Source organism: Mesoplodon densirostris, chromosome 11 (genome assembly GCF_025265405.1).
Source record: "Mesoplodon densirostris isolate mMesDen1 chromosome 11, mMesDen1 primary haplotype, whole genome shotgun sequence".
In the NCBI taxonomy this organism is placed as follows: domain Eukaryota; kingdom Metazoa; phylum Chordata; class Mammalia; order Artiodactyla; family Ziphiidae; genus Mesoplodon; species Mesoplodon densirostris.
This window is the reverse complement of record NC_082671.1, coordinates 61807986-61826444: the sequence shown is the minus strand read 5'-3', so window position 1 is coordinate 61826444 and position 18459 is coordinate 61807986. Positions and strand designations below refer to the sequence as shown.

Genomic DNA, 18459 nt, shown 5'->3' with positions numbered 1-18459 from the left:
CTAACGTGCACAGAATAAATGTCTGTAGGAGAGAGTTATTCAGGCCCAAGGCCGTCAGAAAGCTGCCCTCTGACCCGCCTACTGATGGTCACAGAGTCGCCTGCAGGACGGGACCCGGTGCCAACTCCCCTGGGGACAGATGACCGAGGACACATGATTGGCCATGGTCGGGGTCTGGTCCACTTGGCAGGCAGCCTGGCGGGATGCGTCCAGGGCCGTGGAGACGCTCAGGCCCTCTGACCCCGTAATTCCTCTCCCGGAAATATGTCCTGAGAAGATAATTCAAAAGAAGACGAAAGGCGTGTTGATAGCAGAGCTAAGCTGGAAAGCACAAACAGCAGAGATGCCCGTCTCGGGACGGCGTGGTGGACCACAGGAAGGGGCCTGAGTTGGTCCCGTGCAGCTGGGGGTGTAGCTGTGGAGCAGCGTGGAGGGCCTAGCGGACCCGGAGATGGAGGACGGGGCAGGCGGCGGCTACATAAGGGCCCTTTAAGAGAGTCTGGGGGGATGGGGCTGCCCCAGGGGAGAGTCACCTCCCTGTCCCCTCAGTAGCCCTGGCACTGGTCCTCGGTATGGCTGTGCTGTCCCTTGCTGGCCTCCAGAGCTCAGGATGCTGGGACCGAAGGCCTCTGCCCCACACCAACTGCAGGGCCAGCCACCCGCCTGCAGCAGAGCAGCCTGGTGCTGGGGGACACTGTGTTTCATGCCACAGCATCCCTTGCACTGTCCTAGCCCATAATGATGCTGAGAGAATGAACAGTGGTGGGGCGGGGGGCTTTCCCTCAGCCGCAGCCGTTCTGACTGGCTCTTACATCAGCTCTGTCCTTGCATCAGCCCCCTACCCTGCCCCGACACAGTGGCCTTCATTCCATCCACAGGTGAGAAAACCGAGGCACAGAGAGGGCAGGCGCCTGACCTGAGGGCCCAGCTGTGAGCAGCAGCACACTGGGACTCAGACCCCAAGGGCTTGAGCTCCGAATGCCAGCCTGGCCTCCTCTCCTCCCTGGTCGAGCCATGGTTTCTCCTGCCGGCCGGGCCCTGCCTGCTCATCCTCTTGCTGCCTCTGGGAGCCCGTTCCTGCGCACGGCCGCATGGAATCAGGGAGCGTGGGGGACCCTGGTCAGGCTGTCCGGGCTCAAGCCCTTGCACCATCCCCTTCTGGCCGCCGTGTGAATGTGGAAATCTCCCGACCTCTCTGAGCTTCCTTGTCCCCACGTGTGATGTGGAGACCAGGCGAATTGATTCCTCGTAAGTAACAACCAATAGTCAGTCTGTCGATAAAGGAGCCTGTGACTCCCCGTGAGGACTAGCAAGCCGGTCCCTGTGGTCAGCAGCTGTCTGCACCGCCCAGCAGCTTGGTTCAGAGCCCCCAAAAGCCACCTGGCCTGCTCGGTCCTGCCAGGTGTGCTCACCTGGTGTGTTTGGGCATTGACGTTTCAAATGGGAGTTCGTAAAATGCAGAAGCTGCCCTGGGTGTGTAAGGGCAAAATGGATTTCTCCCGAAATCAGGGGGGTGTCCTAGCAGATGCTCTGGTTGTTTGCGTTTTCCCAAGCCCAAGGCCACCGATCCCCTGGTGGGGTCAGGGGGAGACCAGAGCCCGCCAGGGAGGCCCAGGTGTGCTGGGTCATCTCCACACAGCTGCCGGCCCTCCCCAGGCCGTGCAGGGCCTCCTGTGGGCTCACCTGTCCTTCCACCATCGCTGTGCCCTCCTCCTCTGATTCCTCCCGTCCCCAGGGCCAGGCTGCCAGGGAGGGATGGCCTGAGAGTGGCTATTGCCGGGAAGGTCCTCTAAGGATAGCTCGGGGGCTACCCAGGGTGCCCTCTGACCTCCCAGCCCCACGGGCCTTCCTGCCCCTGCTGGTGACTGCTCCCAGGAGGGGCCTCAACGTGCCATCCTGAGGAGCACAGAGATGGGAGCCCAGGGCCCTCCTGGGGTCCTCGAAACGTTCCCTGCAGCAGTAGCATCTGGATTACATCCTCAGGGCCTGTGTCAGCTCTTCATACTATAGATTCTTCCAGAACCCTTGATAGATCCCAGTTATATTTGACTCCCGTGTGTGTGAGTGTGTGTGTGTGTGTGTGTAATTAATATCTATATGCTTATATTAAATGTCAGCCACCCCTTTCCTCATGGGTGTGGATGTGGCCTCACCCCTCTGTCACCAGCAAGATCCAGGGGACTTTGGGGACAGATGCTTCTGGGTTAGATGCTGCCAGAGACAGCGGCCTCCCCGTCTCAGACAGACAAAGTCCATTTATGACTGTATCTGAGAATGTGGCCAGAGATTTCTGGAATCCCACTGGTTTTGTTCTAGATGATTCATTTTTCCAAGCTGTTGAGTAAAGTAAGCAGATTTGTGTTAATGGAAATGAAGAAACAGTTTATTCCAAAGGGAACCATGCAATTTACGAGCAGCAAAGGGTGCAGGCGTTGAGTGGAGCGATATGGTCTCCGCGATCCCCGTCCATCTGTCCAGACTCAAGCGAGCAGCGCGCTGGTCACTGCAGTTGCCGTCTGAGCAGGCGTGCTGTCCACCAGACCCCGGATGGCTTCAAGGTCGTCCTGGTTGTCCAATCCTTAGGTTTCGGGGGGGTGGGCGAGGGCATCTTGCAGGGGCGTGTTTCTGAGCTTCCACATCCTTGGAGCTTGTTTGTGCTGGTAAAAAAAGAGGGGGTCCCAGCATCATGGGCATCATGGTGGGGAGAGGGGTGTTGCTGGTGGCAGGGTTCCCACATATGTGCAGCTCAGTCACTAGAATAGAATTTCAGACATCACACAGGGACATACCCACACACAAATACTTGTGCGTTCACGTGCGCACACAACATACACGTGTGTGCACACACACGCACACATATACACAAACACACACACAGGATCAACGGCTGGGCACACAGGCTCTTGGCCATAGGAGGCTCCCATGGCTGGTGAGCTGATTGAACTGGGGTCCACTCAGACCCTCTGTACCTCCTCGGGATGCTGATCAAGAAGGTTGAAAGGAATCAAATAGGGATGCTTAGCCCAGTCGAGGAGCGTACTGGGGAGAAGCCACAGCGCTTAGTGCCCCTTTTGAACAGGGCGAGTCTGGACTCTGAGGCCCTCCAGCTTTTGCCTTCAGTCCTGGCCCTTCCTGCGTTTTTCCTGCCTCACGTGGGTCGTCTTTTTCCCGAGCATTGGCCCTGGAGGGTGGACACTGCAGCTCCAGGGCTAAGCCAGCCAGAGGCCCTCACGGGGACTGGTGAGGGCAAGGGCTCAGGAAATGTGAGCAGATAAGAAAAAAAGCTTTGTCTCACGGGCCTTCTGAAGAAAGATGCTGCTAGCCTCTGCTGTTTGAGACCAACTCTGAATGTTTTGCAGGCTCCTGAGAAATTGCACATGTTAAGCACCATTAGCTTTTTGGGGTGTAAATGAGCTCAACCAAAGGCCCCTCTCTCTGCTGGCTGTCAGATCTGAGTGAATTCAGTCCGGAATCCCTCTGATCCCAGGCGGCTGATCTTCAGAGCAGGGACCGCAGGGGCCGGGCTCCTTCTGTCTCTTAAGGAGGAAGGAGCTGGTCCCCCAGGCAGGGCCCCAAGGCAGATGAGCTATGTCCCCGTTAGGACCCCTGGTGAGTGCAACTGTCCTAAGGGTCCTCCCTTGGGTTCTTCGTGGGCTGCAGCGCCACCCTGCTCACCTGGGAAGAGCCGTCCTGTCCCTTGAATACACATCACTCCGTCTCCTCTTGGCTGTGTCCCCACAGCCCCCTCTGTGGCCCTTGTCACCCTGCAGCTGCCAGGATGTGTCTTCGACTCCAGGCACAGTTTGCCCCACTGTTTTGGCAAGTTGGCCCTTCAGCCGATTGACCCAGACCTACCTGAAGCAGTCCGGTCATGTCTAGGACCTGCACCCCAGCCGGGCCCCCCGCTTCTCAGCCCCTTGGACGCCCTGGGCCCTGCCCTGCTCCCCTCCCAGCCACCAGGCCCCTGCCTGCCTGAGAGCTTGGCCCGGCGCCCTCTGTGTCCCGAGAGGCCTTCTGTTCTATCCTTCCCAAGCAGCTGGGCTGCAGGGGCGTCTTCCTTCTGGGGGGGCGGCAGCTGGGAATGAGCCTCTCTGGGCCTGGAATCACCCGGGTGTCCTCGCACAGGGAGATTCGGAGAGAAGAGACCCAGCCTCTCCATCCCAAGGCCCCAGCACTGGCCGCTGGAGAGATGGGGACCCTGCAGGCCGACGTCCACACGTGCACACGGTGGATGTGTGTGCACGTGGGCGTGTGTACGTGCGAGGCGCAGGGAGAGGCGTGTGGGCCGGGCTGGGTCCCGGGGCTTCCGCTTCCTCTCAAAGGCTCGAGCTTGCAGAGCTGGTCCACGCTGGGCCCCGAGGCCCGGGACAGGCACTGGGCGCGTGGCCAACGGGAGATCCACGCCCCTGGCCTGCACGGGCCGAGGGCCCCGTGGCTGTGACAGGAACAGGCTGGGCCGCCGTCCGCAGCCGTCAGCCACCATCCCTCTGCCCCCTCAGCACCCCCAGCCCTGGGTGACGCCCTCCTCCGCTGGGAGCTGCCACGACGCTGGGGCCAGAGGAGAGGAGGCGGTGACGTGTGGGCACGAAAGGCCCCTTTGTCCCTGGGACATGGTAGCCCAGTCCTGCGCCTCCGTCCGCCCGCAGCAGGACGTGGGCGGGGCTGAGTGAGCCGAGCTCCCGCGGCCAACACAAGGCGCTGTGTGATCAGCCTGGCCGGCCAGTGTCCTCCGCAGGGCCGGCACCCACACGCCCAGGCCACCGCGCAGGTGGGGACAGGGCGGTGGCCGGGCAGCAGGTATGCCTATTTGTTTTGCAGACACACCCGCATGCCTTACTATGTGCCGAGCCAGCCCATGAAGTGGTCCCACAAGTATGGCAGTGAGCGTGCCTGTGAACGTGTGCGCGTATCTGTGTGTATGTCCGTGGTGTACACGTGTGTGCTGTTTCACACGTGTGGGTGTGGTGTGCATGCCTTTGTGGGTGTTTACATGTGTGCATGTGCCTGCACGTGGGCATTTGTGTGACCTCTGCATTCCTGTGCACATGTGCACACGTGTGTAAGTGTGTGTGAATGTGTGTGGCCAGGCTCTGTGGCTGCAGCGTGGGCAGGACCTACGCCCCTCCCCCTATTGAAGGCACTTGGGACCCTGCCCCTCAAGCTTTCCTCCCTCTTCCTGACTGACCCTCAAATGTTGTCCTGTTATGTTTGTGGGGCTCCCCCCAGGAGAATGGGGGCTGCATGTTCCCCCACCACCATCACCCCACCTCTTAGTACTGCGTGTGGGACAGAGAAGAGGGGATGAAGGCTTGGTGACGCCCCCTGTGCTTTGGGGAAGGGGAACAGGGCCCGTGTCCTTGACCGAGGGCCTGGAGCCGAGCTGAGCTGCGTCCTGGGAGGAGGAGCCTCAGGAGACCAGCAGGCGTCCCAGCCCCTTGGATGCTTGGAGGCTGGCTCGGTCTCTGCCTGTGTCCATCTACCGTCTCCAGCTCCATGGTCAGTGGCCAAGAGTGGCTTCTGTCCTCACCTGACCATGAAGGGTGTGTGTTTTACACATGGACTGGCCAAGCCCTGGGCCAGGTACTCCACTTGCAGCTTCTCCTCTGTCCCCTTGGTCACCAAGCTTCCCGGGGAGGACGGAGCCCACGGGAAGCACTGCTGGCTCGAGATCCTCTGCTGGCACAGCAGTGCAGGATTGAACCCATCCCTCCTCTGTTGTCTGGTCCTGCAGGCTAGCCAGGGAAGCGTGGGTATCAGAACCAGTCCTCTGACGTTGCCCATGCTGCCCTGCCCCGCTGGTCTGGGCCAATGCCCTTCTGAATGGCTCCAGTCTCTCTGTATGGGGCCTCGTCTCGGCCTCCCTACCTCCAGAACTGCATTTCCCTCTTGCAGTTGAGGGCAGGTCTATCACCTGAGAAGGCCAAGTTCCTGCTCTTGGCTCCACTCCCTGAGCACAGCTGGGGTCTGGGTACCCCCTCCGTGGTGACAGGCACAGTACACTGACAGCATTCCCCTGGGTGTGGCCCAGGAGACAGATAGGAGCATAGTTCCAGATTTTTTTTAGCCACTCTTGAGCCTTCTCCCACGCCGTCTGTCCTGGTTGATCCCTGAGAAACCCTCCCTTCTTTCTCTAATTCGTCAGGGCCGTCTCTAAGCCATGCACATAGGGTTTCCGGGGATTGGCAGGGTGTGTATTTCAATCCTGTTGCTTCCTCATGGGTTTACGGTTTACATTTGTTGGTGTGTGACGAGGTTTTTGTGTTGTCATTTACTGTCACCAAAATGGTGCACCAGGGACGGTGGGGCTGCTCCTGGGACTTCTGTGGGAATGATGAGCAGATGAGGAAAAGAGTCCCGAGGGGATGTGCTGGGGAATGCAGCCGCCTGTGGCCCGCACGTCCTGGGAGGGCTGCGTGGAGCGCGAGGTGCGGCTGGAGCCGGGCCTGCCGTGGCCTAGAGACGTTTCTGGGCAGCGAGACGGCCCGTCCCCCATGCCTGCCGTGAGAGCAGAGCTGCGTCTCCTCTTCTGTGGGAACCACGCTGACGCTCAGCTGGAGTGTTTTTCCACTCTGACTTCAGTTGGCTGCGGGGCATTTCCGCACTGTGAGGTCTCCCGGGCCGTCTTAGCTTAGGCTGGGGTCACAAAGCACCATAGGCTGTAGGCCTTGAACAGCAGAAATTCATTTTCTCAAAGTCCAGAGGCGAGGAGGCTGCGATGCAGGTGCAGCTGACTGGTGGGGACCCCCTCCTGGCCCACAGACGGCCGCCTGTGCTGTGTCCCACGTGGGAGAGGCTGAGCTCTCTGAGGTCAGTTCCTATAAGGGCACCAATGCTGTGGGGTGAAGCCCCACCCTTATGACCTCATTTAACCTCAGGTACTTCTGTAAAGGCCCTGTTTCCAAGTCCAGCCACTCTGGGGTCAGGACTTCACCCTGTGACTGCAGGGGGTGGGGGTCACAATTCCGTCCGTAGCTCGGCCTAGAAAGGAGCTGGTCTCAGGATGACCAGCTGGCTGTGGGTAGAGAGATGCTTGGTGTGGGTCCAGGTGAGCAGCACACTACCCACAGGGCCCTCTGCTGTGCCCTTGGCAGGCACCACCAATCGATCCCAGGACACCCCGCTGTGCTCAGGCAGCTCCTGCTTGTTTTTCAGAATTGGCATCAAGAGGTCACCTGGGATGCCATCCTTGTCTGTTTTCCAGGCCACCTCCCAGTCCACCCTTTGTTAAGACTCACCAACTCACCCACCCCTGCAGGGGCCCCAAGGCCCAGGCCCCCATGGGGTGAGGCCCCTCCCAGGTCCCCTATTGCCTTTGTAGGGACAGTCACTGCCTGCAGAACTGGTGGCATGATAGGCGGCCCGCATGCAAAGTGGAAATGCTGGGATCTTTTAAAAGTTATTAAGAATTTCAAGATGCAGGAAGAGCAGGGTGGGGCCATGGGGGCCGCTGCAGCCACCAGGGCAGTCGAACCTGCTTTAAAAAGGACGCGCATCACTCTGTTGTAATTCAAAACGACCCGTAGTTCCCAGGTTCCTTGAACAGTTCCATGCATACTGTCGGTGTTCTCTCCATCACAAAGTCCCTCCTTCCAGGGTCTCCATCACAGATGGCTTCCCAGGCCCTCCCACCACTGCCACAGAAAGGTGGTGGGTTTCTCAGGAAGAGAGAGACACAGGCCCCTTCTGCCTGGAAGCATGGGTTTGGAGTCATGAGTGCTTAGCGGCCACGGGGTCCACCTTCCCCACCCCATCTGACAATGACAAGGACTCGAGTCCTGATGTCACCATCCCTGGGACGTCCTCGGTGGGGGTTCCCCTTTGTGGATGAGGCCCCGGGAGGGCCATGGCCTCCGTATGATCTGCCAGGAGTCCCCACCCTCCCCCTGCCCACCTCCCTCCCAGCACCCACCCAGGCCCCAGGATTCCGGCCTGCAGACGGGCAGTCCCCACTGCATCTGAGGGGGGTCCTGACTGGGAGACCTCTCCCCCACCCCCACCCGCTGCTGTCTTTCCTGGCTCTCATGTAGACTCCAGACAAAGGAGAGAAGTACATTGTTGCCTCCGGGAAAGGAGGTCCTTGAAACTGTCCCCAGTGCCCTCAGTCACTACTTACTGAGTGGCCAATGGCAGAGCTGGTGGTGTGCAGTGAGTGACTGACTGCAAGGCCAGGGAGGGGGCAGCAGTCTGGCCAGGCCACCCTGATTGACACCAGGCGCTGCCCACTGGACCGTCCCATCCCTGAATTCTGGTACTGGGAATCGGGCTGCGTAGGTACCGCTCATGCCCCAGGCCAGTGCTGACAGCTCTCTCTTCTCTCCGCAGCACGAATTATCAAAACAAAGCAGTGGTGTGACATGCTCCCTTGTCTGGAGGGGGAAGGCTGTGACTTGTTGATCAACCGGTCAGGCTGGACGTGCACGCAGCCCGGCGGACGGATAAAGACCACCACGGTACGTACGCGGCGCCCCGGCTGTGCTGGGGGTGCGGGAGCCTTAGGCAGCAGAGCACACTGGGGCAGGGGTACACCCTACACCCATGATGACAGGACAGACAGACAGGCTGCCAGCACCCCCTCCTCCAGAACCTCCCTGCTCTGCAGCCGGATCAGTCTGTCCCCGGGCTGCTCAGACCCATCACATGGTCACTGAGTGCCCAGCGGCCCGAGAGGCTGGACAGAACCCCCTCCAGGCCGGTCAGCCCACACGAGATTGCCAGTGAAGTTGTCCTGTTTCTGGGCGATGTACTCCCAGCTCCAGGCTGGAGGGAAGGTTAGAACCCACAGAAGGGCTTCAGAAGGAAGGGCCTTTAAAGAAAAAGGATTGGGGAGGGGCCGTGGGCCTCATCCAGGCCATCCCCTCCCCCCACCAGGCAGGCACGGTGGCCATTTGGAGCAGAGACCCCGAGAGCCCCTGAGGGTGCCTCTGTCCCTCCTGGATGCCACCGGGAGGGACAGTTGTAGACTCTGGGCTCCCCAGGCTGGTCTCCCGCAGGCTGGGAGGCAGAGAGTGGCAAAGTGGCTTTGGGGTTGTTTGCTCTGAGATTCCTTTCCCGAAGGAAAACTCATTAAGCACAGGCTGGGATGGTGTGGGCCAGGGGAGCGGGGCCGCCCGGCCGGAGCCACGGGGATGACTCTGGTGCTCCGTATGCTGGGCCCACACAGTGTTGGACTTTGCCAGCCAATTAACGCCTCTCATCCGGCTCTTGCTCGTGAGGTTGATGTAGACAGCGGAGGACTGGGGTGGGCTATGGCTCCTGGCCAAAATTCCCGCCTCGATGCTGGGGGACGTTATGTCAGGGAGGTCTGGGGTCTCGTGGAAGGATCTGGAAGTTCTCCCCTGGCATCCACGGCAGAGAAGCAGGGCCCATGGCCCCTCAGGAATTAGTCTAGAGGAAAACCCACCTCTTCCTGCCTTTGCAACCTCCGCTGGAGAAGTCAGATGGGCTGTTTCAGCAACGTCCTTAAGAGGCCACTTAGGTGTAGCTGTTCCGAGATGAGACACGGACACCCTGGTCCCATCACCGGCAGGGAGGTCGGGTGGGGACAAGCCAGGCCTCTGGTGGCACATTCTGAGGACGGGGCTGTCAAGCGGAGACGCGGGCCCCCGGCTGCACCCAGGCAGCCCATCAGATGTCTCGGAGGCCTCTTGTGTTGGCGGGAGTTCAGGCAGGGGGGCCCTGCCTGCGGCCTCCCCTTGCAGGCCTGGCGCCCGTCCCAAGCAGGGCCGCCCACAAGGAGCGTTGGGCTGGGCTGGGCTGCAGCGAGCGCCCCCAGGTCTCCAGTCGTTGAAGCCGCAGCTGTGCGCTTGTCTGAGCATCCGCCGTGCTTGTTCATCCACGTGCCGCACGGAAGCGAGGGATCTGTCATCACACCTGGCAAGTGTACAGGCGTGCCAGCTCATCACCTGCCACCTGCCTCACTGCTCCGGGAGCGGAAGGGCCTCTGAGGTGGGGCCGCTGCCTCCCCGACCGTCTAGGAAGCAGCTGACCTTTCGAGGTTTCCCGAAAGGTGGAGACTGGGGGACAAGCAGACCCCTGGACCCCTGGGGCCACTGTCCCCAGATCCGTGGGGCCCGGGGTCAGCATGTGGATGCGCAGGGGGCCCGGGCCAGCCCTGGTGTGAGAGGCGCTGCGTCGGGGGTCTTTTGAATGAACACCCACAGGAGGTGAGGCTTGGAGGGCGCTCCGGGCCACCCGCCCTCCGTGGCGGGCCTGGCTGTGCATGGCTGCGGGGTCAGGCCTGCCCTCCAGGTCGCGTGGCCCCAGGCAGCACCCCTCAGTCTCCTTGTGGTGAATTGGGGCGTCTCCTCCCGTCAAGCCCCCGAGCCCGTCCCGGCTCCCGGCGCCCTGCTCCCCCACCCCTCAGAGGTTCTGGGGGGCCTCTACATGCAAAGGGCACCCCTTCAGCAGCCCTAGCGCCCTCTCCCTGCAGGCACAGCCTCAGGTGCTTAAGTTGCTCTAAGACCTTTGCTGAGAAGGTGCAGACAGTCGTTCCCTTTGGGCTCACAGGTCTCAGAGCTCAGAACCATCACCTCGGGTTTCCAGACATGAAAACTGCAGCTGGGGTGGCTGAGGGAGGCCACGGCTGAGGGTCAGTGGGCCGTGGAGGTGGGGCTTGAATCTGCCGGGTCTGCCCAACCCAGACGCGGCCTTGGCGCTGCAGAAGGCCCACGCGTCTTCCGGGTGAGAAGACAGTCTCTGATGCGTGCATCCTGAGATCAGCCCGCCCTGGAGGGCGCCTCCTGCTGGAACAGGTGCATCAGGAGAAGCCCATGGTCCAGGCAGGAAGGCCCCGCCACACCAGGGGCAGGTCAGGGCCCCTCCACTACCCCGGCGGGAGGCGCTCATGCTTGGAGACACGGCCGAGTGGCCGGACGTGTTCGGTGACAGTGACCTCCCGCCTATGTGCTGGCCCGCAGGGTCACATCCCCACCAGGGAGGTGGGCCCCGGGTACTTGGGTTGGCAGATCCCGCTGAGATGACCCTAGGGGACCAGCGAGCTCTGTCATCGTCCCAAGTGTCTGCAGAGGTGACCCTGGCCTGCATGCGGAGACCTATTTTCAAAGCTTTCTTAAAAGCTTACTTGAGGGGCTTCCCTGGTGGCACAGTGGTTCAGAGTCCATCTGCCGATGCAGGGGACACGGGTTCGTGCCCCGGTCCTGGAAGATCCCACATGCCGCGGAGCGGCTGGGCCCGTGAGCCATGGCCGCTGAGCCTGCGCGTCCCGAGCCTGTGCTCCACAAGGGGAGAGGCCACAACAGTGAGAAGTCCGCGTACCGCAAAAAAAAGAAAAAAAAGAAAGCTTACTTGAGCTCTTGACCCAAACACGTTATAATTGGAGCACGTAATCCCCTTCCACGATTGCATCTCGGGCCTCTTACAGATGGCAGATTAGCACTGTGGGGTTTCACATTTTAGCATAAATTGGTTTTCCGTGAGGGGGGCTGTAAGAACTCAGGATTGCTTGGCCACGTGACTGCTAATTCATCCCAGGTGCCAGGGTCTCAGCCCAGCGCCCCTGCAGCCAGGGCCATGTCTGGAAGTGGCTGTCACAACCCCCCTGCCTGGTCACGCCCCACCCCCTTCTCTGCATGGGCCGTGGCTGCTCCCTTCTCTGTGTCCCCAGCAAACCATGAGCTGCCTGAGGGCAGGTGCAAGCCTTGTGGTCCCGCCAGCCGCGTCCCCTTATTCGGGGCTCCCGTACATCCATGTGATAAATTGATTAATTGATTAGCAGAGCCCAGACCCCGGGCACATGCTGACATTTGCATTTCTTAGATCACCTCTTTTCAAAGTGCAGGTCGTCACCCCATTAGTGGGTCGTGAAATTAATTTAGTGGCTCATGATCAGCATTTAAAAGAAGGAGGAAGAAACAGAATAAAAACATTCGGGCGCATCTGTGTCTTGAGGGTGAAAGCTGCTTCGTGAAGCGCACACAGGGTCACAAGGTGAGGTCGTGCGGGTACCAGAACAGGTTGCAGTGAAGAGCTGGGGACCCGGCATCCCGGAGGTACTTGGGGCTGGGGTGGGGTGGGGGGGACCTGGAGTCTGTGGCTCCGGAGATCCCTGTTCTAAGGTCTGCCTGTGACGTTGGTCTGCACTGGGCAAGTTGAGCAGGTGGACATCACAGGCCCTCCCCAAGGTTGCAGACAGCATTCCCTCCTCAGCCCCCTCACAGCCCCTTAGAGCAGGGCTGACTGGGCAGGCAGAGGGGAAGGAAGAGGCCAGGGCCCAGGTAGGCGTGAGGCCCCGCGAGTGGAGTGCCGTCCTGCCCACCCTCGGCTTCTGTCCAGATGTGAGCAGCTGGGGCGGCGCCCGGGCTTTAGTGGCACTCAGGACAGTTGGATACATGCTCCATCTGCCACGTGCAGTGCTTCTGTGTTAAAGATGCTCCACAGTAGCTGCTATAATGAACACCTCCTAGACCAGAACAAACCAGCTGGTTGAATCCGTCTCTCAGATGAACAATTAAGTCCCACATTTTAATTCTGTGCTGCGTGGACACACCACCGTGGGGGACAAGGGGTATTCTGGGGGGTGTCTGTACGATCTACTCCAGGACCTTGGATGTCATGGAAATTCAGGACAACAAAAGCGCCTTCCCAGGAGCTGCCTCTGATCACCTTTGCCCCAGGAAGTCCAAATTCTGCCCAGGCCCAGGTGTCCTGGACCTGGGAGTGCGCAGCAGCGAGGCGCGGACGGGCACCCGGGGGGCTCCCTTAGGCCCTGGAGGGACGGAGGAGTGCCCAGCTCTACCTGAAGCCTGGAGGCCTGCGGCTCATCACCCCTGCCTCCATCATCTTGTCGTGAACTGGCTGTGCTTGGGCCGGGCAGCCCGGCACTTAGGCCAGCGTGCACTGCACACACTGACCCACATGGCATCCAGGCCCAGGCGGCTCTTACTGTCGCTCATCCGTGCCGAGCGTCCATCCTCCACGTGGCTGGTCCAGGATTGAAGAGCCAGCCCAGTATGGGGCAGGGAGTGGGGAGGGTGCAGTGCCCCTTCTGGTTGTCCATCCTCACCATCCCAGGGCCGGCCGGCCTCATCCGGGCTGCCCCCGCAGACCCAGCACCGCCCCACCCAGGAAGCTTGGAGCTTCAGGAGGGAGGAGTCCTAGGTCTGACCTGGAGGCCCCTGGGAACCTGGAGGTTCCCGGATTCAAAATGTACTACCCAAGGGCCTTGTGTGTGTCCGGTGTGGGCCCCTCCCACCGACATTCCTGAGAAAGACTGGCCGGGGCCTTCTGTCCAAGGAGCTCGCCCAGCACGTGGCTCAGGCCTCCATGCTTCAGCCAGGGTCCTTGTGCCAGGTGCCCACCCAGGGCTGGACACACAGAAGGAGGAGCCCCTGGGGCCCCGAGCACTGGACCCCTCATGCTGGGGCTCAGGTTCTCGAAGGGCAGTCAGGGGGCACTTTGCAGGTGCTTGTACCAGGCTCCCAGGTGTAAAGAACAGAATACACGCTTCCCACTTCTGCCCCCTGGAAACCCCTGGATGTGGTGGGGACGTGCAGGGAGTGAACGGAAGACGAGGCAACAGCAAAGCCAAACGGGAGAGGCAGCTGCACTTGGCAGGTCACGGGGAACCGAACCCCAGGGGAGCGGCAGGGTCACGCTCAGACCCCAGGACTCAGGAGTCGGGGCGCAGGCCCCCTGCGTGTGGAGTGGAGGCGGAGCTGACGGGGGGCCGGTGGAAAGGCCGCAGGAGGGCTCCCAAGTCCTCCCAACCCAGACCATGGCTGGGGCCCCCTGTGTGCCCCGCAGGAGCCTGGAGCCCCCAGAGGCTCACGCCAGGGAGGAATCACACCTGCACAACTCTGGACCCCATAAGGCCAACGCCAAGTGTAGGGGAACTTCCTGAAAACCCGGAGATGGAGAGAAACCCAAGTCCCGAGATGTGAGACCCACGACTCCCAGAGGGTGCAGTCAGGACACGGGGCGTTCTTTACCGAGAAACTTAGGCTCTGAGCTTCCCACAGCTGCTGTAGCAAGTGAGCACACACTGGATGACTTCCAGCAACAAAAATCACCCCCTCGCAGTGTGGAGGCCAGAGGTCCAAGATCAAGGGGTCAGTGCGGCCGCACTCCCTCTGCATCCTCGGGGAGGGTCCTTCCTGCCTCTTCCAGCCTCTGGGGTTTGCCTGCCGTCCTGGGGGCTCCCGGGCTGTGGTCACGTCCCGCCAGGCTCGGCCTCCGGCTTCCTCCCTGGGCCTCTGAACTTCCCTCTTTCCTCTTACAGAGATGCCAGCATCTCATTTAGGGCCCGCCCTGCATGAGGGATGATTTCATCTCAAGGTCCTTAACTAATTGCATCTTCAAAGACCCAATTCCAAAGAAGGTCATAGTCTGAGGTTTCGGGTGGACAAGAATTGGCGGGGGGCAGGGGGGGCGGTATCCCGCTAGCCTACCAAGTAAGGCTGATGCAGAACCTGGGCGCTGTGAGCTGGGGTCTGAAGCCCCCCATCCCCCCGCCGGGCTTCTAGCATCAGGATCCTCGTCTGGTGGGAGGAGAGAGATGACAAACAAACACAAACCTAAGGAAAGGGGTTAGGAGCTTACAGGGGACAGAGCAGCAGAGGCAGCAGAGAGGAGGTGGCACAGACACGGAGATGCACGGCAAGCCCACCAGGCTCGCTGGCCAAGGCCACTTTCACCCCCACCTCCCACCCAGAGTCGGGGGCTGCTTGTCTCAAGGCAGTAGCTTCCTTGAAGGAAGACTTATTTCAAGAGCTGTAAGAAGACAAGAAAGCACTTCTGGAAATTACACACATGCACACACACGTGATGTATGTGTATGTGTCTTCGCAGACTTAATACGTACCTGTATGAGTATGTGTGTGTGTAACAGAATTTGTTAAAACTCCAGCAAATGTTTGGGACATAAAATTGAGGAAATCTCAAAAAGCCAGGAGCAGAACTTAAAAAAAGAAGTAGGAAGTAGGAAAGGAAAAGAAAAAACAGATTAGAAGACCGATTCAGGAGGTCTAAAGAATATAAGATCCAAAAATAGAGACCAATGAAGAAGGAATTATCAAAGACATATTTTCTAAAGAAATTCCCAGGACTCAAAGCCCGGGTTTCCTGCATGCAAGGACTCACCACGGGCCAGAAATGAATGAAGAAAGACCCATCCTGAGGCACATCAGCATGAAATTTCAGGCCGCTGGAGATGAAAACAACATTGTAAAAACTCAGAGGGAAAAAATAGGTCACATACAAAGGCTCAGACATCAGAGTGTATCTGGCTTCTCAGCTGAAGCGCTCCAAGCCAGAAAACAGCAGCCCTGGCCTTCCAGAGTTGGGATGCATTGGAATTCCATGCCAGCCCAACTGTCCATGGGGGTAGGGGTCCACCAGCCTAAAATCAGTCACTGGGACGGTCCTCCCGGGGTCAGGCAGCCGTGGCCCTGCTCCCCACTCTGGGCGCCCCATCCTCAGGAGGCTATGCATGCAGTGGTCCAGAGGGATGAGGAGGAAGCGAGTGCGGGAAGCCGAGCGGCCCCCAGTGCAGCCCCCGCACAGCCCCCACTGGCAGGACGGGCTCCACAGAGGGCTCCTCGAGGGAGGGGCAGTGAGGGGCTCCTGATGGATGCTCCCCGAAAGTTGTGGGCAAACCCCAAATGCAGAGGAGTCAGGCAGTGGGATACCCTGAAGCTTCCCCAGGAACACAAAAAGAGAAATCATCCCAGGCTACTACAGGGAATGTCTAGGAGCCTTGGGTCTGATGCAGCCCTGCGGGTGTATCAAGATCTCACGCCCTGTCACCTGTTGGGCACTGTGGCTGCCCTCGGGGAGGTCTGGCCCCTCGCGCGATGGACACACACCCCTCCTCGCAGAGCTCACGTGGGTCATCGGTACCACTTCCCAGGGAGCTGACCTAGCCAGAAGCCAGGACCTGTCTACGGCCAGCTCCCCAGGCGCCGACCCTTACAAGTTCAGGGGCCAAGGCGTCACCCAGGGGCCGTACGAGATGTGAGTCCATCCTGAGCGGCTTCTGAGTGGCTCTCGAGGCACCGGGATGGGCTTGGGCGTGGAGTTCAGGTCACTCTCTGAGGCCGGGTGGGGCTGCAGGTGAGCTGCTGAGGCCTCGGCAGGAGCGGTGGGACCCTGACGTGCCTGCAGTACCAGGGAGGGGACACAGCTGCACACGGCGGGTGCAGGGGGTGAGGAGAGGCGGGGGTCAGGAGGACTGGTGACCCCAGCCTGACCCCTCCTGGCCCACACGCAGCAGGCCAGGGCCGCACTCAGGTCGGAAGGGCCAGGACTCACTGAGGACAAAGGGGGGCCACGTGGTGGGCCCCCAGCATCCTCATGGAGGCAGTTTGTGTGGGTCCCCAAGCAGGGAGGGTAGGGGCTGTGGTCCTGGAGGGGAGCTCAGAGGTGTCCTGGTGGGTGAGATCCGCTGCTGGGTGGCCGACGCCACGTGGCCGATGAGGGGAGGATGCGGCTTAGGTCAGGCGGGGCCCACTGTGCGCCCTTTGCCCCCTTCCCAGCCTCACCAGGGAGCCCGTGCTTTCTCTTTCTCCCAGAGCTTAGCCCGGCCGGCTCTGGGTTCCCCTTGGCTCCACAGGGTGCCCCCTGACCCTGCCAGGCTCCCTCCCAGGCCTGCGGTCACCCAGGAGCTCCTGCAGCCTTTCTGATGCTCTGCGGTGTCTGGGGTGACTCGCCCCCACTTTGCTGTCCCTCGTGGAAGTCCTTCTGTCTTGCTCTGGGAACGTGGCTCCTTCCATGGCCAAGGTGGCAGGGCCTCCTCCCCCAGGGCCAGGACTTCGGGGAGCCTTTGGTGCGGTTTGTCATTCCCCCTGACCAGCGTCCTCCAGGCCTCACTCATGTCACAGCCGAAGGCCTTCTCTCCTCCACCATCTGGCCGTCCGTCCACTTTTGGCTCAAGCCAGCCCTCCCCTGGGCCCCGGGAACCTTGGGCTCCGTCCCCAGTGTGGAAGAACACACGCTCAGTCCATTTCGTGACCCAGGGCTTCGGGGGTCCCCAGCCTCTCTGCCGGACTATCCTGACACCAGGTGGGGGGAAGGCCAGGGCCCCCTGGGGACATTTGTGGGGTGTTTGGTTCCTCTCTGCTCCCAAACAAATGAGCCATCCCAGCAATCAGAAGGGTTTATTACAGGGCTTCCCTGGTGGCACAGTGGTTGAGAGTCCGCCTGCCGATGCAGGGGACACGGGTTCATGCCCCGGTCCGGGAAGATCCCACACACCGTGGAGCACCTGGGCCCGTGAGCCATGGCCGCTGAGCCTGAGTGTCCAGAGCCTGTGCTCCTCAACGGGAGAGGCCACAACAGTGAGAGGCCCGCGTACCGCAAAAAAAAAAAAAAAAAAAAAAAAAAGAAGGGTTTATTACAGACCCTTACCACTCCTTGCTCTGAAGACCAACAGAAGAAAACTGATTCTGAGCTGGGATGAGGTGGTGTGTGCCCTACTCATCAGAGGCCATGGTCGGCTGTCTTCTGGCCGGTCTTTCCTGTTTCCTTTGGGAAGAGGAGATGGACAGTCCTGAGGATCTGCTGGGATCTCCCGCCCTGAGAGGGCCCACGGGGTCTGTGCTTCCAGCCCCTGCCCAGGCCTTTCCCCTCCTACAGATGATGCCCATGGGACCCTGGCCAGGAGGCTGCAGGAATGGCACAGGGTGGGGCCACAGCCTCCTGTCATCTGCTAAGCTCTCTGCCCAGCGGGGAGCAACAGGGACTCAGCCCAGTCCATCTCTCCAGGGAGAGTCCTTGACTTACGTGGTCCCTCCTGGTTCTGGGTGCCGGCTCTGCGCTGGGTATCTGGCTCGGGGCCACGTCTGCCCCTTGAGGGTATGGGAGGGACAGAGGAGGAGCTGGCCGAACTGTAAGGTCTGGGGCCGAGTCGCCCCCCAGGCAGAGCTTGGAGGCTGCCGTCTGTCTTCTGGAATCTGATCGGATGGTGTTTATGGCGGGTTTTGCTGGAGCCCGCACGGTGCTCGGAGCCTGAACTGGGGGCAGAGAGCAGGGCCCTGGAGCCCAGGGGTGAGCTCAGCAGGAGGGCTGGGCGGAGGAAAAGCCTGGAAGGAACACTGTGGATGGGAGGACCACCCCCTCTCACCGCTGAAGGGGGCTGAGATGGGTGGACCCCAACCAAGCCAGCCCCTCCATCTGTCTTCCAAGGACCACCCGGGAGGGATCTGGATGCTCTGTGTCCACGACGTCCTCCCAAGGGCGAGAGGCTTTTGTGCAGGAGGTTCTAGGATTAACATGTGGAGCAATCAGAGGATGGTGGGTCCTCCTCCAGGAGAAACTCGGTACGTGCCACTCACCGATTCTTTCTTCCTCACAAGCAATGAAAAATACCCTGTCATGACTCTGATACCTGTCTGCAATCAATGTTGTGTTCTTTTGAATCACTGCTATTCATCACGGCCATAATAGCTGGACATTTTAATAGATTCTGTGTGTAAACACAGACGTAGATGGCCGGCCTGGCACCAA

At 60.3% G+C, this 18459-nt stretch overlaps 1 protein-coding gene across 4 annotated transcripts in view; it reads left to right on the top strand.

The window, feature by feature from the left end:
- TAFA5 (TAFA chemokine like family member 5) overlaps positions 1-18459 on the top strand; it is a 213129-nt gene that overhangs the window by 157215 nt on the left and 37455 nt on the right. For all 4 annotated transcript variants that reach the window (XM_060113140.1, XM_060113142.1, XM_060113138.1 and 1 more), the window contains exon 3: positions 8323-8450. In XM_060113140.1, the coding sequence (XP_059969123.1) occupies positions 8323-8450 (128 nt within the window). The remainder of the gene's footprint in view (positions 1-8322; positions 8451-18459) is intronic.